The 19808-nt window shown below is 36.7% G+C and overlaps 2 protein-coding genes across 2 annotated transcripts; one reads left to right on the top strand and one right to left on the bottom strand.

The window, feature by feature from the left end:
- Window positions 1-2402: 2402 nt before the first annotated feature.
- LOC117635214 lies at window positions 2403-5382 on the top strand. The gene is made up of 3 exons (XM_034369564.1): window positions 2403-2458; window positions 2834-5042; window positions 5281-5382. Exons 1-3 carry the CDS (start codon window positions 2403-2405, stop codon window positions 5380-5382), a joined length of 2367 nt encoding a protein of 788 aa, XP_034225455.1.
- Window positions 5383-12571: 7189 nt separating this feature from the next.
- On the bottom strand, window positions 12572-15337 carry LOC117634633 (UDP-glucose 6-dehydrogenase 1-like). Its single transcript, XM_034368816.1, has 2 exons — window positions 15270-15337; window positions 12572-14208 (listed from the first exon to the last, which is right to left on the bottom strand). The coding sequence occupies exon 2, from the start codon at window positions 14175-14177 to the stop codon at window positions 12726-12728; it is 1452 nt and encodes a 483-aa protein (XP_034224707.1). The 5' UTR covers window positions 14178-14208; window positions 15270-15337; the 3' UTR covers window positions 12572-12725.
- Between the last annotated feature and the right edge of the window lie 4471 nt (window positions 15338-19808).

Raw genomic sequence — 19808 nt, forward strand, 5'->3', positions numbered from 1 at the left:
GGAGAGGGGTGGGTTGCTGGTCGTGGGAGGGAGTGAAGGGTTTCTGGTGGGTGGGGGGGCTTTTTTTATCCATGTTGGAGGTGGGCTCCACTTTGTTGCATTACCCACTCAAATTTGCGTAAATGACCTAGGTGCACAAAATTACTAAAATACCCCTACCACATCATCAAACTTAACGGACTTTTGGATGGAACTGATGGTAAAAGGCACTGTGGAACATCAAACCTTGGTCAAGGGGGCAAAGTGGGTCACTTTAACTTTAAGGGGGTAAAGTGAGATTTGACCAATGTTTCAAGGTGCATTGTAGTAATTAAGCCTTTAAAAAAAAACCAAAAATTAGGGTCCTTAGATTTACCTCAGTGGTTGAGGTGCTCCCCTCTCCCCACCATGACCCAGCTTCGAATCCCGTAGAGTGTATGCCCCCTCCCCCTTATCAATGTAACTCAAAAAACAAAAAATCAAAAATTTCAACTACGATGATCGACTCTAAATTAAATCAATTAAGCTTAGTTATAGTTTTTTGATCGATATCAATTGAACTAAAATAGCTAATTCAGCTTGAGTCCTTTGCAACTTGAAGACTTGTTTTTCAGAGGATCGGAGCCAAAAGTGATTTTGGCAGTGTTTGATTGAAAAATCTAAAAATGCTTATGGATCATAAAAGTGTTTTATAAAGAAGTATCTTTAGAATAACTTTCAAATATTTTTTCAAGAAGCATTTTGATTTTTAAAATAAATAAATAAATAAATTCTTTTAATAAAAGTGCTTAGAAGCACTTATAAGTACTTCTTTTATAGAAGCATTTCTAAACGAGCATATTTCCACATAAAAAAGAAAATGCATTTTTTTCCCTGAATGTATGTGTCTTTTCTTCTAGCTTAAACATAGTTTCTTTGTTAGAGATTAAATAAGTTCAGAGTCACACACACAGAGTACATTTTTCTTAAGAAGAATTGTTAAACTTGACCTTTGGTTTGGTGTTTCAAAGTAAAAAAAGTAAAAAGTAAATGAATTTTATGATTAGTATTCTAAAAGTTATATCTAGAATTTAAATATTGATTTTATGATTGCCACTCTTTGGCCCATTGAAAGAAATATTATTTTTTTATTTTTTTATTTAATCAGAAATATAAATAGGTAGGATTGGGCATCAGAAGCCAAAGAATTGAAACCAAATTCGTTCTGAGTCGTACCGTACCGGATTCGTGCCATTTTATTTAGTTTTTGGCTACATCCGGTATATACCGAAATGTATCAACCTTGTATGGCATTGGAGCAATACCAGATATTTGATACAATTACATCTCGTACCGTACCGAACATTGTTTAATTCTAATTTTTTATTTTTTATTTTTTTATTCACACACACACACTCTCTCTCTCTCTCTCTCTCTCTCTCTCGGCCCCAAATCGATAAGAAATAAAAATTATAAAAAATCTCTCTCTATCTCACTCTCTCACCCCATTCTATAATTCCAAAACCCAAACCAAACCCCAATCGATCATTCAAACAATTCAATCCCCAAACCAAACCCCAAATTGGATTGCATCATTTATTTAGTTTCTGTTATGTCATAATTTATGTGTATAAGTTTGTAAGCAATAAGGCATTGAATCGTGTAAGTTTTTATGTGTTGAATGTTTATAATGCTTGAATGTTGTTGGATTGATGAATTAGCAAGTATTTGATTGAATATGTTAGTACGAAATCGTATTGGCATTTCCTAGACTGTAGTATAGGTTGAAAATTAGTTTGTGAGGAATTGCTACGGGACGTTTTGGCACTACTCTTTCAATCTCATACCTTCGAAGCATACCCTGATCATATGAGAAATTTGACAACAGGTAAATCATGACATATCATGCATTCATGATAGGACTTATAGTTGAAGTCTTGTTTTGAGTCTTTGTGATTGAAGTTAAAATATGAGTGGTTCCTAAGTCACGTGCACGATGCCTATCTTCCAATTACCTTGCTTTAGGAGTCAATTGGTTCTTCATAAAAGTGGACGGTTGGCAACATCTTTAAGAGTCCTTAATGAATCAGACTTTGTATTTTTATTGAATCAGAATTTATATTGTTAATCATACCCTTGTGTGGCGTCTCATTTAGCAGATCATATTGCACCGGTTTAAGTAGTCTTAGGTGAATTGGCCTTAGCGTTGTAATTGTTTTGGAAGTGTAGTCTCGCAAGTTTCTCTCTTGTGAGAGAAACTTGCTTTGAATAAAAGGCTGTTTGTTTCTTTTCATTGGTAGCTTTTCAACGTATGAAATTGTTGGGGTATATTGAATCTATTTTGGAAAAGCTGCAGTACTTAGTTTTACTCGGTAAGTCATCAAGTGCTTCGGTTGCTTGGTGATTGATCGAATTCATTCATCATTCATATTGCATACATAAGCATGTCGGTGTCTCATATGGTTAAGGACACCAAGACGTTTGGTGCGTTTATCCTCCGGTGAGCTTGAAGCAATCGTGACCAATATTTAATTCAACATAAGAAGTGTCGAAGATCATCTAGTGACAGAAGTTGAGTTACGAAGAAGTCGGTAAACATTGTCTAGATTGAGTCTAAGACCAGTGTGTGTGCATACTTCTTGTAATCTCAATTCTATAGTGGATTAGTTCTGGACTAAGGAGTCCCGTGGATTTTCCCCAGAGGTGGGGTTTTACCACGTAAAATAAATATCTGCGTGTTCTTTTATTTTAAGCTTTGCACATCTCAGGATTGATAACTCATATCAATCCTGCTTCAAAGGTTGATCATTATTTATTGTATAAAATCCGAATCTGCTTGTTTAACCTTCTCCAGGTATTTATAGATATCCTACAGGTATTCTCAATTGGCATCAGAGCAGGTTGCTGGACATACTCAGCTAGATCTAACATACCTTAGGATGGATCGTGCCGCTGGTTCTGTTGCACACCCACCATACTTCGATGGCCACAACTATGGTGCTTGGAAGGCTAAAATGAAGTCGTTGCTTTGGTCCTTAGATGAACGTGTATGGTATACAGTGGTTCATGGCTTTTCTGATCCCGCAAAGAAGATCGGAAAAGGAGATGAAGAAATCACAGTTCTCAAATCTAGAGAGGAGTGGACCACTGCAGAAGCCACACACAGTACAAATAATCAAAAGGGGTTAAATGCTATATTTACTGCTGTCTCTTCCGATCAATTTGAATATATATCTAGTTGTGATACTTCTAAGGAAGCTTGGGATATTTTGCAGGTCACTCATGAAGGAACAGATACTGTTAAGGGAGCCAAGCTTCAAATGCACACTCTACAGTTTGAGACAATCATGATGGATGAGAATGAAACCTTTTCTGAATTTTATGCCAAACTTTGCATTATTGTGAATGCATGTTCAAGTTTAGGTGAAAAAATTCCAGAAGATAGGGTGGTGAAAAAGATTTTACGGTCCTTGCCTCAACGTTTTTCACCAAAGATCACAGCCATTGAAGAGATTCGTGACCTGAATACTATGAAAGTTCGTGAACTCATAGGGTCGCTTCAAACCTATGAGATGAAGCATCTAGCTCCTAAGAAGAATAAAAGCGTTGCTCTTAAAGTAGTTGATAAAGAAGATGGTGAACACCAATCTGAAGAATTCAATGGGGAGGAATTTGCTTATCTTTCACGACAATTCAAGAAGTTTTTCAAATATCAAAATTCCAGAAGTCATGATTCAAGAAATCACTCAGGTATAAATTCAAAAGTTAAGCATGGTGATTATACTGATGGTAATGTAAAATCTCGCAGGTTCACTGAGAAGAAGACTACTAAAGAGAGAGTCAAGTGCTATGAATGCGAAGGATATGGACATATATCCTCTGAATGTGCCAACACACAAAAGAAGCAAAACGGCAAAGCCAAAGCACTGAATGTAACCTGGAGTGACAGTGATTCAGAATCAGAAAGTGAAGAAAATACCATTGCATTAATCACCACTGTCAGTTTGGATAAGGCACAGCAAAACAATGGGAATGATGAAGAACCAAATATTGGTTATGTGCTGGAAAAGTATGACGATCTTCTAGCTGCTTCTCAGAAACTTAATCAACACAACAAAGAGCTTGCCAAAAAGGTTGCTGTGCTGGAGCTCGAAAACAGTAGGATTGCCAGGACATTACAATCCTCTGCTGCTGAACCAGAATCAATTGGTGAAGGTATGTATGAAAAATTGGAAATACTTCAGAAAAAATGCATTGATCAAAATAAATTAATTGATTCTTTGACCTCTAACAAACAAGTTCTTGAAATTGAGCTTAAAAGTTCAAAGGAAAGGATTATTGCTTTGACAATTGGTGCAGAAAAGATTGACAAAATGATTAGCATGGGTCGAAGCAATGGAGACAAACGTGGCTTGGGTTTTGATTCAATAAACAAGTCTTCCGCTGTATCCGTCACAAAGTTTGTCAAACCATCACTTTCTACTGGTATTTCAACCTCTCAAACAACTTGGAGATTCATACCTACGTGTCACTATTGTGGAGCTCTTGGACACATCCGACCAAAATGCAAACTGCTTCAACAGATTTCAGTAAGTCAAAAACCCACCAAGGAGGGACAGGTAAGAATTCAACACAAGATTGCTTATCTTGTAAAAGAGGTAAGTAGGTTGTCAAAACTTTCTCGTTCCTTATCTTTACCAACTTCAAATCTAGTGTGGAGGAGAAAGGATAATCAAAACTGCTTGGTGGCAATTTCAAACGATACACATCAAACTAATGTTCATGAAATATTAGATGTGAAATGTTTTGTTGCTCTTACTGCTCTCTCTGACTCTAAATCTAAATCTTGGTATTTTGATAGTGGATGTTCAAGACACATGACTGGTGAGAAATCATATTTTTCAGAAATCTCTACAGAAGGCGTGAGTGGAATGGTCACTTTTGGAGATGGAAGAAAATCCAAGATTTTGGGCAAAGGAAGAATTATGGCAATTGGTACACCTAACTTGGACAATGTTTTATTAGTTGAAAATCTTCAAGCAAATCTCATCAGCGTAAGTCAACTTTGTGATGAAATGGGTGAGGTAAGTTTTACTAAAACCCAATGTATTGTCAATAATCAAGATGGATCAAATGTGATGACTGGAAATAGATCATCTGACAATTGTTATTGTTTTTCCACTAATGAAGTTTCTCAAGTTTGTTTTAGGACAAGTAAAGATCATCTTGATTTATGGCATCAACGTTTGGGACACATGAATTATCAAGATTTAATTAAATTGTCCAACTGTGAATCTGTAAGAGGATTGCCTAATCTTTCAGGTAAACGTGAGGGTGTCTGTGAAGGGTGCCAACTGGGGAAGCAAACCAAAAACCCTCACAAAGCTACAAACTCAATCTCTACTTCTAAAACTTTGGAACTGATGCATATGGATTTAGTTGGTCCAATACAAGTTGCTAGCTTGGGAGGAAAGAAATATACTCTTGTTTTAGTAGATGATTTCTCACGTTTTACTTGGGTCAATTTTTTTGCATGATAAGTCAGAAGCTTTTAATTCCTTCTATGTTTTGTACAAGTTAATCATGAATGAAAAATATGACAGTAACTCTTGTATCATGAGACTTAGGACAGACCATGGAACGAAATTTGAAAATCAAGCTTTCTCTAAATTTTGTTGTGAAAAAGGAATAAAACATGAATTTTCTGCTCCAATCACTCCCCAACAAAATGGGGTAGCTGAAAAGGAAAAACAGAGTCCTTCTTGACATGGCTCGTGTCTTGTTGAAAAGTGCCAATTTGACAGATCATTTTTGGGCTGAAGCCATTAGTACTGCATGCTATACATCTAACCGTGTGTTTTTCAGGCCACATACCAAGAGCACTCCATATGAAATCTGGAAAGGGAAGAAACCAAATGTGAAGCACTTAAGGACTTTTGGTAGTAAATGCTACATTTACAAAGACAGGGAGTATCTTGGAAAATTTGATGCAAGAAGTGATGTTGGAATATTTCTTGGATATTCTATGAATAGTCGAGCATATAGGGTGTTTAATAGTCGCACTAAAATTATGATGGAATCAGCTAATGTGGTTGTAAATGACACTTTCATATTACAGGTTGAACCAAGCAGTGAAGATACAGATCTAGAAACTCACGAACCTGTAGGTGGTACTGGAACTGATTTTGAGGATTGTAACCAGCATTTCAATCCTGTGATACGCAGACCTGGTGCTAAACAAGTTCAAAAAGATCACTCACCCTCTGATGTTATTGGAAATGTTAATGATAAAATGAGAACTCGACAACAAGTTTGTAATGAGGTAACCAATTTCTGCTATGTATCCTTTATTGAACCTAAGAATGTAACTGATGCTCTTGCAGATAATGACTGGATTCTGGCTATGCAAGAGGAATTAAATCAATTCAAAAGAAATGATGTGTGGTACCTTGTTCCACGTCCCAAAGACACAAATGTAATTGGTACCAAGTGGATCTTTCGAAATAAGACAGATGAGAAAGGGCAAATCATGCGCAACAAAGCTAGACTTGTTGCCCAAGGTTATACTCAAATTGAAGGTTTGGATTTTGATGAGACCTTTGCTCCGGTTGCACGTTTAGAATCTGTTCGATTGTTGCTATCCATTGCATGCTATCTTCGGTTCACGCTTTACCAAATGGATGTCAAGAGTGCGTTCCTAAATGGTGTTTTACAAGAGGAAGTCTATGTGGAACAACCTGCAGGTTTTCAAGATCCTATCCATCCCAATCATGTATATCGTCTGAAAAAGGCTCTCTATGGACTCAAACAAGCCCCGAGAGCATGGTATGATAGACTGTCCACACATCTTCTTCAAAAAGGGTACACACGTGGTAGCATTGATAAAACCCTCTTTGTCAAAAGAACCAAACAGGATTTAATGGTTGCTCAAGTATATGTGGATGATATTGTTTTTGGATCTACTTCTGACATACTTGTCAAAGAATTCCATGAGGTAATGCAAACCGAATTTGAGATGAGCATGTTTGGTGAACTAAATTTTTTCCTTGGTTTGCAGGTCCAACAATTCAATGGAGGCATGTTCATATCGCAAACAAAGTATGCCAAAAACTTAGTGTCCAAATTTGGTCTGGAATCTGCCAAACCCATTCGGAATCCTATGAGCACAAGCACCAAACTTTCCAAGGATTCATCTGGCAAAAGTGTAGACCAAAAACTATACCGAAGTATGATTGGCAGTTTGTTATATTTGACTGCCAGTAGACCAGACATCTCTTTCAGTGTTGGACTTTGTGCTCGCTTCCAATCCGATCCCAAAGAATCACATCTACTTGCTGTGAAAAGAATTCTTCGCTATGTAAGTGGCACTACAACCTTTGGTGTATACTACTCATTTGACTCAAATGTTGAACTTGCAGGCTATTCCGATGCGGATTGGGCAGGGAGCATTGATGATAGGAAAAGCACAACTGGCGGATGCTTTTACATAGGCAACAACCTTGTCTCCTGGTTTAGCAAGAAGCAAAATTGCGTCTCTCTCTCCACGGCCGAGGCCGAGTACATAGCTGCTGGGAGCTGCTGCACACAGTTATTATGGATGAAACAAATGCTAAATGACTATGGCATTCATCAAGGTAAAATGGTAACTTTTTGTGATAACATGAGTGCAATTAATATCTCTAAAAATCCAGTTCAACACTCTCGCACAAAACACATTGATATTCGTCATCATTTTATTTGTGAATTGGTGGAAGAGAATGTGCTCTCGCTTGAATTTGTCTCTACTGAAAAACAATTAGCTGATATTTTCACCAAACCTCTAGACAATCTACGGTTTGAAACACTTAGACAGTCATTAGGTATCTGTGCTCTAGATTAATTCGATGTCTACTGAATACCAAAGCCTGTTGTATGCTGCATGATTTACTTTCTGCTTTCATAAATCTGTCCAGCTCGTGCAAGGATTGTTAGGTCGTATCAATCCTTTTGTTGTCTGAACATATTTGTTGATCTTAGATTGGGCTCTGGTACTGCACTCTATTGAGAACATAGCTCACTGCTTCTCACAAAGGTTTCCATTGTCTTGGTGCTTCATAAACTTCATTAAATGATCAATCCATCTATTTATTTTTATTTTCACACAACACTCTTTTCCTTGAAGTCCCTTGAATATCTCTTCTCATGCACTAGTCTCTCATTGGATTGCCTTAACACTACTGTGCGAAAGTTCTTGATCTGTTTACATAAAAATAAAAAAATAAAAAAAGGTGGTGACTTCTCATTGCTCAGTAACTGGGCCTCTTGTCTAACCAACGTCGAGGTTCGAGTCAACAAGTTGTGAAGATCTGCTATCCTTGCTTATCTTTGGAGCCTTCATGATTCAGATCAGTATTTCCCCAAGGGTGCTTTATCACCTAGTTGCTTCCAGTGATCTGACGTGAGCACACTGATTAACCATCCATTACATGGATCATGTCGAAAGCTAAATAAAGTAAGCCACCAAAATTTAAAATTTTAAAAAAAAAATAAAAAATCACAATTCAAGTCTCAAATAAACTGATCTTCTTATACTTACAGTGCACTCAGTGTTTGTGTTCATCTTTGGTGGGATCAGTCTTGGGTGGACATATTTTTTGTGCTTAATTGAACGGAGTTCACTTCACACCTTTGCTTCTTGATGGTAGACTCATTTGATGATGTTTATTTTTCCCCATGCTTGTGGTATGCCTCATTGAGTATCTGTGAGTTTGTGTGTTTCATGTGATGGCTTGCTTTTGTCTCTGTCATGCTTTGCTTCTTATGCGTTTCAGACAGCGATAGGTCTGCTACTACTATCTCTTCTTGCTCATATACTTGGCATGTTTATGAATAGAAAATAATTACATCTTCCTCCTTACTCTTTTCCGTTTCTTTTTCTTTAAATTTGAAAAAAAAAATCAATAACAGCCACACGGTGCGTTTTACTTTGGGTGTTTAAGCTGTGCAGTTACGTCGACTTCCTCAGTCACATTTGATCTCTCTTCCGCCCTCATTGCTGTCATCCAGAGGTTTCAGCGTTTGCTACTTCTTCGTCGCATCTAGGATCGTCTTGACACCTATACTGTTGCTGTCACTTGCAGGGCACATTCAGCCTCCTGCTTCACATCGTCCTCCTCGGGCTCGCAGTATCTAAGGTTTATCTGTTCTGCTTTCGGATTGTTCTATTTTGAAGTTATCTATGTGTTCCTTTGGATTTCCTAAACAAAAAGAGGGAGAATATTTTGTGGTACATATGAGTTTTAGGGGGAGTAGATATTTTGTGGTACATATGAGATTAAGAGGGAGTAGATGTTTTATGTCCATGGAATTAGAATTTGGAGTACTTTGCTTAACCTCTTGACATATGAAAATTTGTTGTTTATCTGTGCTAAGTTCTGGTTATTATTATATCATTCTATTATGCTTCACTGGTAGTCTGCTTGTTGGTGTGCAGACGTTGCAAGGACAGAATATCTGTTTGACATAGCAAAGTAGGTTATGTAAGTTTTTTTTTCTTGTAAACGTGTTTGATATGTAATCCAGTGTTTTGTCCAAGAAATGCCAAAGGGGGAGATTGTTAGTACGAAATCGTATTGGCATTTCCTAGACTGTAGTATAGGTTGAAAATTAGTTTGTGAGGAATTGCTACTGGACGTTTTGGCACTACTCTTTCAATCTCATACCTCCGAGGCATACCCTGATCATATGAGGAACTTGACAACAGGTAAATCATGACATATCATGCATTCATGATAGGACTTATAGTTGAAGTCTTGTTTTGAGTCTTTGTGATTGAAGTTAAAATATGAGTGGTTCCTAAGTGACGTGCACAATGCCTATCTTCCAATTACCTTGCTTTAGGAGTCAATTGGTTCTTCATAAAAGTGGACGGTTGGCAACATCTTTAAGAGTCCTTAATGAATCAGACTTTGTATTTTTATTGAATCAGAATTTATATTGTTAATCGGATAACTGTTTGGCCCTTGTGTGGCGTCTCATTTAGGAGATCATATTGCACCCGGTTTAAGTAGTCTTAGGTGAATTGGTCTTAGAGTTATAATTGTTTTGGAAGTGTAGTCTCGCAAGTTTCTCTCCTGTGAAAGAAACTTGCTTTGAAGAAAAGGATGTTTGTTTCTTTTCATTGGTAGCTTTTCAACGTATGAAATTTTTGGGGTATATTGAATCTATTTTGGAAAAGCTGCAGTACTTAGTTTTACTCGGTAAGTCATCAAGTGCTTCGGTTGCTTGGTGATTGATTGAATTCATTCATCATTCATATTGCATACATATGCATGTCGGTGTCTCATATGGTTAAGGACAACAAGACGTTTGGTGCGTTTATCCTCCGGTGAGCTTGAAGCAATCGTGACCAGTATTGCGTTCAACATAAGGAGTGTTGAAGATTATCCCGTGACAGAAGCTGAGTTACGAAGAAGTTGGTAAACATTGTCTAGATTGAGTCTAGGACAAGTGTGTGTGCGTACTTCTTGTAATCTCAATTCCTTTAGTGGATTCGTTCTGGACTAAGGAGTCCCGCGGATTTTCCCCAGAGGTGGGATTTTACCACGTAAAACAAATATCTGCGTGTTCTTTTATTTTAAGCTTTGCACATCTCAGGATTGATAACTCACATCAATCCTGCTTCAAAGGTTGATCATTATTTATGGCAAAAAATTCGAATTAGCTTGTTTAACCTTCTCCAGACATGTATAGATATCCTACAGGTATTTTCAGAATATGTTGATTGGCATTGATGAATGGGCGCAAATTCTGCTGTTGTTTGCAACTAGCAATAGTGGTACTGAAATGGTATCGTTTCATACCGGAACCGATCGGCTCTTGTATGGTCTGATATCAAACACTGCAAATGCCAATCCCGTACTGTTTACAAATTCAGGTACCTTGATAAAGAAGTGGTCAATGCCATACTATACCGTACTAGACCCATGCCTAGATATAGGTAGACATATTCCCTATGAAAGGAAGGGGAAATGAGGCCCGAAATTAATCAAAGTAAAAACCAAATCAATCAAGGCCCATCCATACGGGCTTTATCATCAAGAACCAAACAAACCTACTCAACCAAAAGTGCCTAAACTATGCTTTAGGTCCAATTATCCAATTATAAGGAAAATTTTCTTAAAAAGTTTAAAGAGGTTTAATATTGTTTTTTTTTTCTTTCTGATTAATTTTGTATTTCATAACCAATAGGGTATAGCCTAATAAAAAAAGGTATTGACTTGTAAACTAGAGGTGTCAAATTTGAATCTCATGCATTTTTATAGTGTACGTGTGTGTGAAATCTCTATCTTCTATAATTTATACTATTATTTATACTTAAAAAAAAACATTAATTTTCATATCACTTTTATACCTCCACTTGTTTGCCTGTCTTAACTCATGACATAATAATAAATGGACCCATGTTGACTTATTCATATGTGTCGTGTTAGCAGACAAAATAAATAATAACAGATTATGAAATTAATTCATTATAAAAATCTACCTCTCATGGCAAAATATTAGTGAGTCCAAGTGGGTCCAGTTAGTGTCACGTTATAGCATTTAACCAGCATACTAATGAAGATATGCAAGTGGTAGGGAAACCAATGTTTCAGTACGAAATGGACAAAATTATCAAAACGTTTCTTTTTCTTATGTAACTAGTTGCACATGTAGTATGCCTTTTCCTTTTCCTTTTCACACGCTCTACGCGTTACTTTTTATTTTTTTTATTTTTTTTATAGTAAAAAAGCGATATCATTTTATTTGAGGAGAAGGATGGAATAAGTACAAAAAGTAGGCTATATTTTAAAGGATTAGGCGAGTATCTCTATACTTAATGGGCGTTTTGATCTTCGATTACGAAGTAACCTACTCTCTCAACCGCAAGCAATAGAAGGAACCTTGCCTTGGATAGAGTGGCCCCCCGTCTCCCCTAAGATCATGCCTGTAAAAACTATTTATTACAATCCTCATACAAAATATCAGTAAGGAAATCAGTCGGTTCCTTGAACCAAGTAGTAGTAGAACCAATGGATGGAGCAAAGGGTTTAGGATTCAAGGTTCAGTTTTTTCTATTAGTCATGCGCGTGCGAAAGATTTTTAATAGATATTTATTCAAAAAATCATTTAGCATGACATATTATATAAAAACTCATATAGAGCTTATTTGGAGAGAAAACCCCAAAACTAAAAAATGACTAGTGGTTAATTTTAAGTTTTTCACTCCAAATAGTGTATATTATGTCATGCTAAAATGGGTTTATTAGTGAAATCCTCATTTTTAAGCCTAGCAAATGAAGGTAACTAAGAACTCGTGAGCTGCCTTTGGGCTTCCGTCTGCAATCTCACTTACAACAACTGCTAAGGTCATTGTATTTCACCAAACATATCAGGTTTACTCATAATGATTATAAATATAAATATGTTTAATTCAATGTATAAAGTTGAATTTGATATATAGATGCATTAACAAGAGTGAGACACACCTACTTACAGAAGAATTTGAATCAACTTATTTACCCAAAAAAAAAAAAAAGATAAAAGAATTTGAATCAACTTAAGACTACAATCTTAGAGGGAATGCATGAATTAATGGATCTCCAATAACTTTATAATACTTATTGATTTCAAATTGTGAATCTCCAATAACAAAAACAAAACAGCAAATACAAGAATCTGAATCAAGACTGACCGCCGGCGCCGGGTGGGGCGACTCTGATGGAAGCACGATGAGCAGTTTAGTCTTACGCCACAGCAGGCATGTCCTTGAGCCATGCATCCAGGGGCTTACCAATTGAGAAGACAATGAAGCCAATCTCACGCAGCTTGTCTGCATCAATAACATATCTACCATCAAATATGAATGCCGGTTTCTGCATGTTCTCATAAATCTTGTTGTAATCAAGGCTTTTGAACTCATCCCACTCAGTCAGAATGCAAATCCCATGGGCGCCCTTCGTCGCCTCGTACGCGTCCCGGACAACTTTCACTTGATCCACATTAAAGCAACTGGTCGGATTCACGGGCTGCAGATGAATTGGATGGTCCCAATCAAACTTTCTCAAAGTGAGGTCCCTTTGGATCTGGTCCTGAGTGACCTGAGGGTCATATATGCTGAGCTCGGCCTTGTCCACCAACAAACCTTTGCACACATCAATTGCTGGGGTCTCCCTTGTGTCACCTGTATCTTTCTTGAAGGCAAACCCTAGTATGGCAATCTTCTTTGTCGACACGGTGTTAAACATGGAAGCGACTACACGGTTCACGAACCGGCTCTTCTGGTAGTCGTTGATCTTCAGAACCTGTCTCCAGTACTCTGCCACCTCCGGGAGGCCATGGCATTCACAGATGTAGACAAGATTCAGGATGTCCTTCTGGAAGCAGGACCCCCCAAAACCGACACTGCTGTTGAGGAACTTGGGGCCTATCCGGGTGTCCTTGCCAACAGCATGTGACACCTGAGAAACATTGGCCCCGGTAGCCTCACAAAGGGCAGACATGGCATTAACGGACGATATTCTCTGCGCTAAGAACGCGTTGGCAGCGAGCTTCGAGAGCTCTGCAGACCAAAGATTGGTAGTTATGATTTGGTCTTCGGGCACCCACTGCGTGTAAATATCCTTTAATGCTTGGATGGCCTCCTGGCCTTCAGGGGTTTCCCTGCCGCCAATGAGCACGCGGTCCGGGTTAAAGAGATCTTGGATTGCTGTTCCCTCCGCAAGGAATTCGGGGTTCGAGAGGATTTGGAACTTGATCCCCTTGCTGTTGTGGCTCAAAATCTTCTCTATTGCCTCAGCCGTCTTAACTGGAACCGTAGATTTTTCGACAACAACTTTGCTAGACTCGGAGACATCAGCAATCATTCGAGCAGCGCTCTCCCAATATGTCAAATCTGCGGCTTTACCTGCGCCGAGGCCGGTGGTTTTCGTGGGGGTGTTGACGGAGACGAAGACTATATCGGCTTCCTTGACGTGCTTCTTGACATCAGTGCTGAAGAAGAGGTTCTTGCCTCGGCATTGCTTCACCACATCATCAAGGCCAGGCTCATAAATGGGAAGCTGGTCGCTGTTCCAAGCTTCAATCCGTTTGTCCCAGATATCGACAACGGCCACTTCAACAGACGGGCACTTGAGGGCAATCACTGCCATTGTAGGACCTCCAACATATCCAGCTCCAATGCAGCAAATCTTCACCATTTTCCTACGTATGTTCCACTACTCTATATGCCTGCCATATATACATACACATAAAATTAGGTTCATATTATATATATATATATATATATATATATATATATATATACACACATAAAATGATTTTGTGGCACTCCAAAATCACCCTTAAATGACCTCATGCGCTCCTCATGGTGTGGCCGTTGGGCTTTCACACGTGGGCAACCCACCAATTGGCAATGAGAGGAGTAACCCAACTCCTGACAAATTTTCAAGCCTAACACATGAACAACACATTTTGGGTGACGTGTAGCAAGTGTGGCCGTTGGGTTTTCACACGTGGGCAGCCCGCTCTAATACCATAAAGGAAGTTGAGGTTCTACCCCAAAACCAATTAGCAATGGGGGGAGTAACCCAACTCCTTATAAGCCCTTGCTAAGTTTCTCAACTTTCCAATGTGGGACTCTTTACCTTCACATTCTCACAGAGTGTAGGAGGCGAAGTGGCCAAAAAAAAAAAAAAAAAATAGTCACAGTAAATTTCTGTTTGATCCTACAATTTATGAAAATGGAATATTGTTCAATTTCGAAGTTTCTAACCCTACACTGAATCATGGTTTAACCAAACCCTTTTAACCCGGATCTATAGATTATAGATTTATGGCCACATCCTGTTCCTAAACCTAAGACTTTTAGCCTCAATAATTTCAAGAACATCCTCCTTTTTTTTTTCTTTTTTTGGGGGATTATATTCAAACAAACATTGCTTAAACTAGAAAATTTTCATTAGAAGAAGCAAAATAAGATGTACCCAAAAAAAAAAAAAAACAAAACTGGTATATCCATACATGGACAAAGAAAAAGAAGTTGCTTACAGAAATCCCCAATAATAATAAATTGAACAGATCCATGGAGAAGTAGCTTAATTCACATTACGACAATGGATGAGTGATCAAGCATAGATATAGAACGAACAGAAAATAATAACTTCATGCGCCAGATCTGACCAATTGCCAGTTCCATAAACAAAACCCATTTAAACTTAAAATATTCAAACGAATTGCACAAGCTGAAACAAGAGAAAAATAATATAATCCAAGTGATGATTTAGAATTACCAGAAAAGCTCTCCAAAGCGAGTGAATGATCAAAGAAGAGCATGTTGAGGCTTGTTTAAATACCCCTGCGAGATTTATGCAACTATTTCTTTTGATAATAATACTATTAGCGGGCCAATGCTTGGTGGAGACTAAAATTCGTGCGTTGAACGCGGGTGGGGCTGATTTCTGGATCCCTTTTTTTCTTTTTAATTTTTCTTTTTCAGTGAGTGATTTGGGACTTTCTTTGTAAGTATTAACTATTGCTTACTGCCTCACTTTACTTTTTAACCCTTCAAAAAGAGTAATTTCTCTGGGATTCTTGTTTGGGTTGGAGCAACCGGCGTCGGGGGACGAGGGGCTTGCATGCATCTTCATGCGTAGAATAGAAGGAAGCCTGTCTTGTATCTCTCTGTTCGTGCTTCTCTTGTTGTTGTGGTTGTCAAGCTAGCTAGGGTTGCTCTTCAGACAGGCCTCCAAAATCTCCTTTCATTTTTGTCTTAAAACCTTCTGGCTGAGAGGTCATGAGTTCCAAGCGATTTCCTGTTTCAGAAAGCAGAAGCAAGCTCTGCTTCGTCTCCAATCAGCTTAATATACATGCATATATATATATATATATATATGATCCATGCTTTTTATTTTTTTGGTTGAAATAGATGCTTTATTAAAATAATAAGCACCATAAGAGTGTACATAAGATAACTCTGAAAACAATAAATGCTTTATTAAAATTTATCGCTGCAAGCCAAGGGAAATTATGCGTCGAAAATTGACATTGCATCATTGAGAAAGGGAAGTAATTCAGAAAAAACATAAGTAAATAAATAAAAGAAAAGGAAGAAGATGAAGATACTAGGCGGAGGTGTTCAGAAGGAGAGAGACCAGATTGGTAGTGGGTAGGTTGTTTGGCATTGGGAAACTTAAAATTTGTGATAGCAGGGTTGGGAAAATTATTCTGCGAAAAAAATACGAATGGAGAAGGGGGAGGGGAAGACTAGAGAGAGAGAGAGATTATTTGATGAACGGCTACATTAAACTCTTGGTTTCGTATTGGTCACATGTTCATTTCAAAAGAAGTTCTTCCATATAGGATGCATGCTTGAACATCTAATAAACCATCATATAATATATATATATATATAGTAAATTTACACTACTACATTTTATACTTTGCGCGACGAACAGAATTTCGTCGCGCAAAATACATAGTAGTCGCACAAATTTCAGCGCAACAGAAACTTCGTCGCGCAGAATCCGTCGCGCAAAGATCGTGAAGAAAGACTTTGCGCGACGAAAACATTTCATTGGTCACACAAAGTGACTTTGCGCGACGAAAACGTATTAGTCGCGCAAAGCGACTTTGATTGGTCGCGCAAAGTGACTTTGCGCGACGAAAAGTATTGGTAGCGCAAAGCTGTGTGCGACGAAATATATTGGTCGCGCAAATGTTTGAGCAACGAAATATATTGGTCGCGCAAAACTTGCGCGACGAAATACATTGGTCGCGCAAAGTCTAAAAAAAATTTTAAAAAAATAAAAAATTCCCGCGTCCAATTTTTGGAACCTGCCCAAATTTTTTGAGTTTTGCGCGACGAATACTAACATCGCGCAAATATTTGCGCGACGAAATATTTTTTGTTTTAAATTTTTTTAATTTAAAATAAACTAATTTAATAGTTTGCGCTACGAAATATTTTGTCGCGCAAGATTTTTGACTTTTTGTATAATTATTTCTTTAATATGAATTTATTTATATGAATTTTTTCAAATTTTTACTTTTTAAATTTAATTTAATTGTATGATTTCTTTTTAAAATTACTTTAATTTAAATTGATATTAATTTTTACTTTTAAATTTAATTTAATTGTATGATTTTTTTAATTACTTTAATTTAAATTGACATATTCAAAATAAAATTACATATGAAAAATAGTGATTAAATTATCCAATAAATATATATATAATATTCAAAATGTACACATAAATTAACAAAGTACAATAATAAAATCCTAATACAAGCGTATTGTGGTGGTAGTGGTGGAGGATATGTTTTGATAGCTTCCTAATCCTCAACTTTAGCCGTCAAAGTCTCGATGATTCCCTACAAAAAAAATAAATATGGTCAAATAACCACAAAAAAAAAAAAAAGGCATAATCTCCCCTAAAATTGTTATACCACAAATCCAACCCAAACTCCAATCCCTCCCCTTTACTCAACCCCAAAACCCACACAAACTCAAAATTAACTCAAAAAACACATATTAATGAAAAAAATTTAAAATTTGGAGAGAATATACCTTTTGGCAAGATTGAGAGTGAATGAGAATGAGAGGGAGAAGTGAGTGTGAGAGAATTAGAGAAGATAGTGATAGAGAGATGAGAGAGTGAGTGAGAGAGATGAGAGAGTGAGTGAGAGATAGTGAAGAGAGAGATGAGAGATTAAGTGAGAGGAGTGAGTGAGAGAAATGGTGGGATTTGGGGAGAGGGAAAGAGAAAGGAGAGGTAAGAGTAGAGCAAGGCATTGAGAAAATGGTGGAGTTATTTCGGTTTTAAAAACCGTATCACTTTGCGCGATGAAAAATATTGTTGGTTGCGCAGAGGTTTGCGCGACGAAAAATATTGGAATATTAATCGCGCAACCTTTTGCGCGATGAAACATATTGGTCGCGCAAAGTCTAAAAAAATTATTAAAAAAAATAAAAATCCCCGCGTCCCATTTTTGGTACCCGCCAAAATTTTTAAATTTTTGCGCGACGAATAGAGGAATATTGGTCGCGCAAAGTCAAAAAATTATTTTTAAAAAAAAAATCCCCACGTCCCATTTTTGGGACTCGCCAAAATTTTTAAATTTTTGCGCGACGAATAGAGGAATATTGATCGCACAAAGTCAAAAAAAATTATTTAAAAAAAAAAATCCCCGCGTCCCATTTTTGGTACCCGCCAAAATTTTTAAATTTTTGCGCGACGAATATAGTATTATTGGTCGCGCAAAGTCTAAAAAAATTATTTAAAAAAATAAAAATCCCCGCGCCCCATTTTTGGTACCCGCCAAAATTTTGAAATTTTTGCGCGACGAAAAATACGTACTGGTCACGCAAAGTCTAAAAAAATTCCCGCATCCGATTTTTGGTACCCCTCCCAAATTTTTGCGAGACAAAAAAAAAATAGAGATATTTAGTGATATACCCATTTCTAGCACTAATATTATAAATAAACCCTACACAATTGAATTCCTATAAACAAGCCCAAAAAAAACCCAAAAAATGATAGCTAGCCTTATTGAATTTAATATTGATTATTAAATTACTTTGATGCCCTATTGAGTGCTTTGGGTATTTTTATGAGATTTTGAGGTTGGGCTTGTTTTAAGAAATTGATGTCAGTTTTGTAATTTATAAGAAGTTAAAAGCTTTTTTGTTATGTTGTAAATGGGCTTTGGGTGTGTTTCTAAAGTCCATTTTATATAGGGTATTTTTATAATTTGGGCCCCCATATTGGATATAATAGTGAATCTCCCAAAAAAAATATTGGTCGCGCAAAGTTTTGAGCGACAAAAAATATTGGTCTCGCAAAGTCCAAAATTTTTTATTTTTTTTAAAAATCCCGCGTCCCATTTTTGGTACCCGTCCAAATTTTTAGAGTTTTGCGCGACAAATTGTTGGTTGCGCAAACTTTTGAGAGACGAAAAATTGGTTCGTAACACAATATTTATAAAAATAATTGTTATGAATAATAAAATTAAAATTATTTTATTTNACAATTTAAAATATAAATAAGGTTAAAGCTGCTTAATAAATATATATACTATTCAATTTCTTAAGTGTTATACGTACAAAATAAATAAATTTAAAGCTACTTAATAAATAAATATATATACACACACCATTCAACGATCCAACCGTCAGACTTATTTNTATATACTTCAAGATCGTATACCCCAAAAATCGCAAAAAACAAACATTCAGAGATCTAGTAACGGGACAAAACTTTTCGATGGTTATAAATGAAAAATTANGATTTAACGGTTATTTTAACTCCGATTTTGATGATTTTTTTTACAGCTACACTCCTTGACCATATATGAATACAATGACTGAATTTGATCTTCAATTTAAAATATTTACACTAGTGGATACCACAAAATCTTATGTTATATCTAACGAACGTATAAATAACCTCTTAATTGTTAGTGAATATATTGTTTTGATGGCATATGCATTCACCAAAACTAGTTTCAACNATCCAACCGTCAAACTTGTTTGTTTATACTTCGAGATCATATACGCCAAAAATCGANAAAAAATAAACATTCAGAGATCAAGTAATGGGACAAAACTTTTCGACGGTTCTAATGAAAAATCACGATTTAACGGTTATTTTAACTCCNATTTTGATGATTTTTTACAGCTACACTCCTTGACCCTNTATGAATACAATGACTGAATTTGATCTTCAATTTAAAATATTTACACTAGTGGATACCACAAAATCTTATGTTATATTTAACGAANNTATAAATAAACTCTTAATTGNTAGTGAATATATTGTTTTGATGGCATA

The sequence above is a fragment of the Prunus dulcis genome, chromosome 7, assembly GCF_902201215.1.
Source record: "Prunus dulcis chromosome 7, ALMONDv2, whole genome shotgun sequence".
NCBI classification, from domain to species: Eukaryota; Viridiplantae; Streptophyta; class Magnoliopsida; order Rosales; family Rosaceae; genus Prunus; species Prunus dulcis.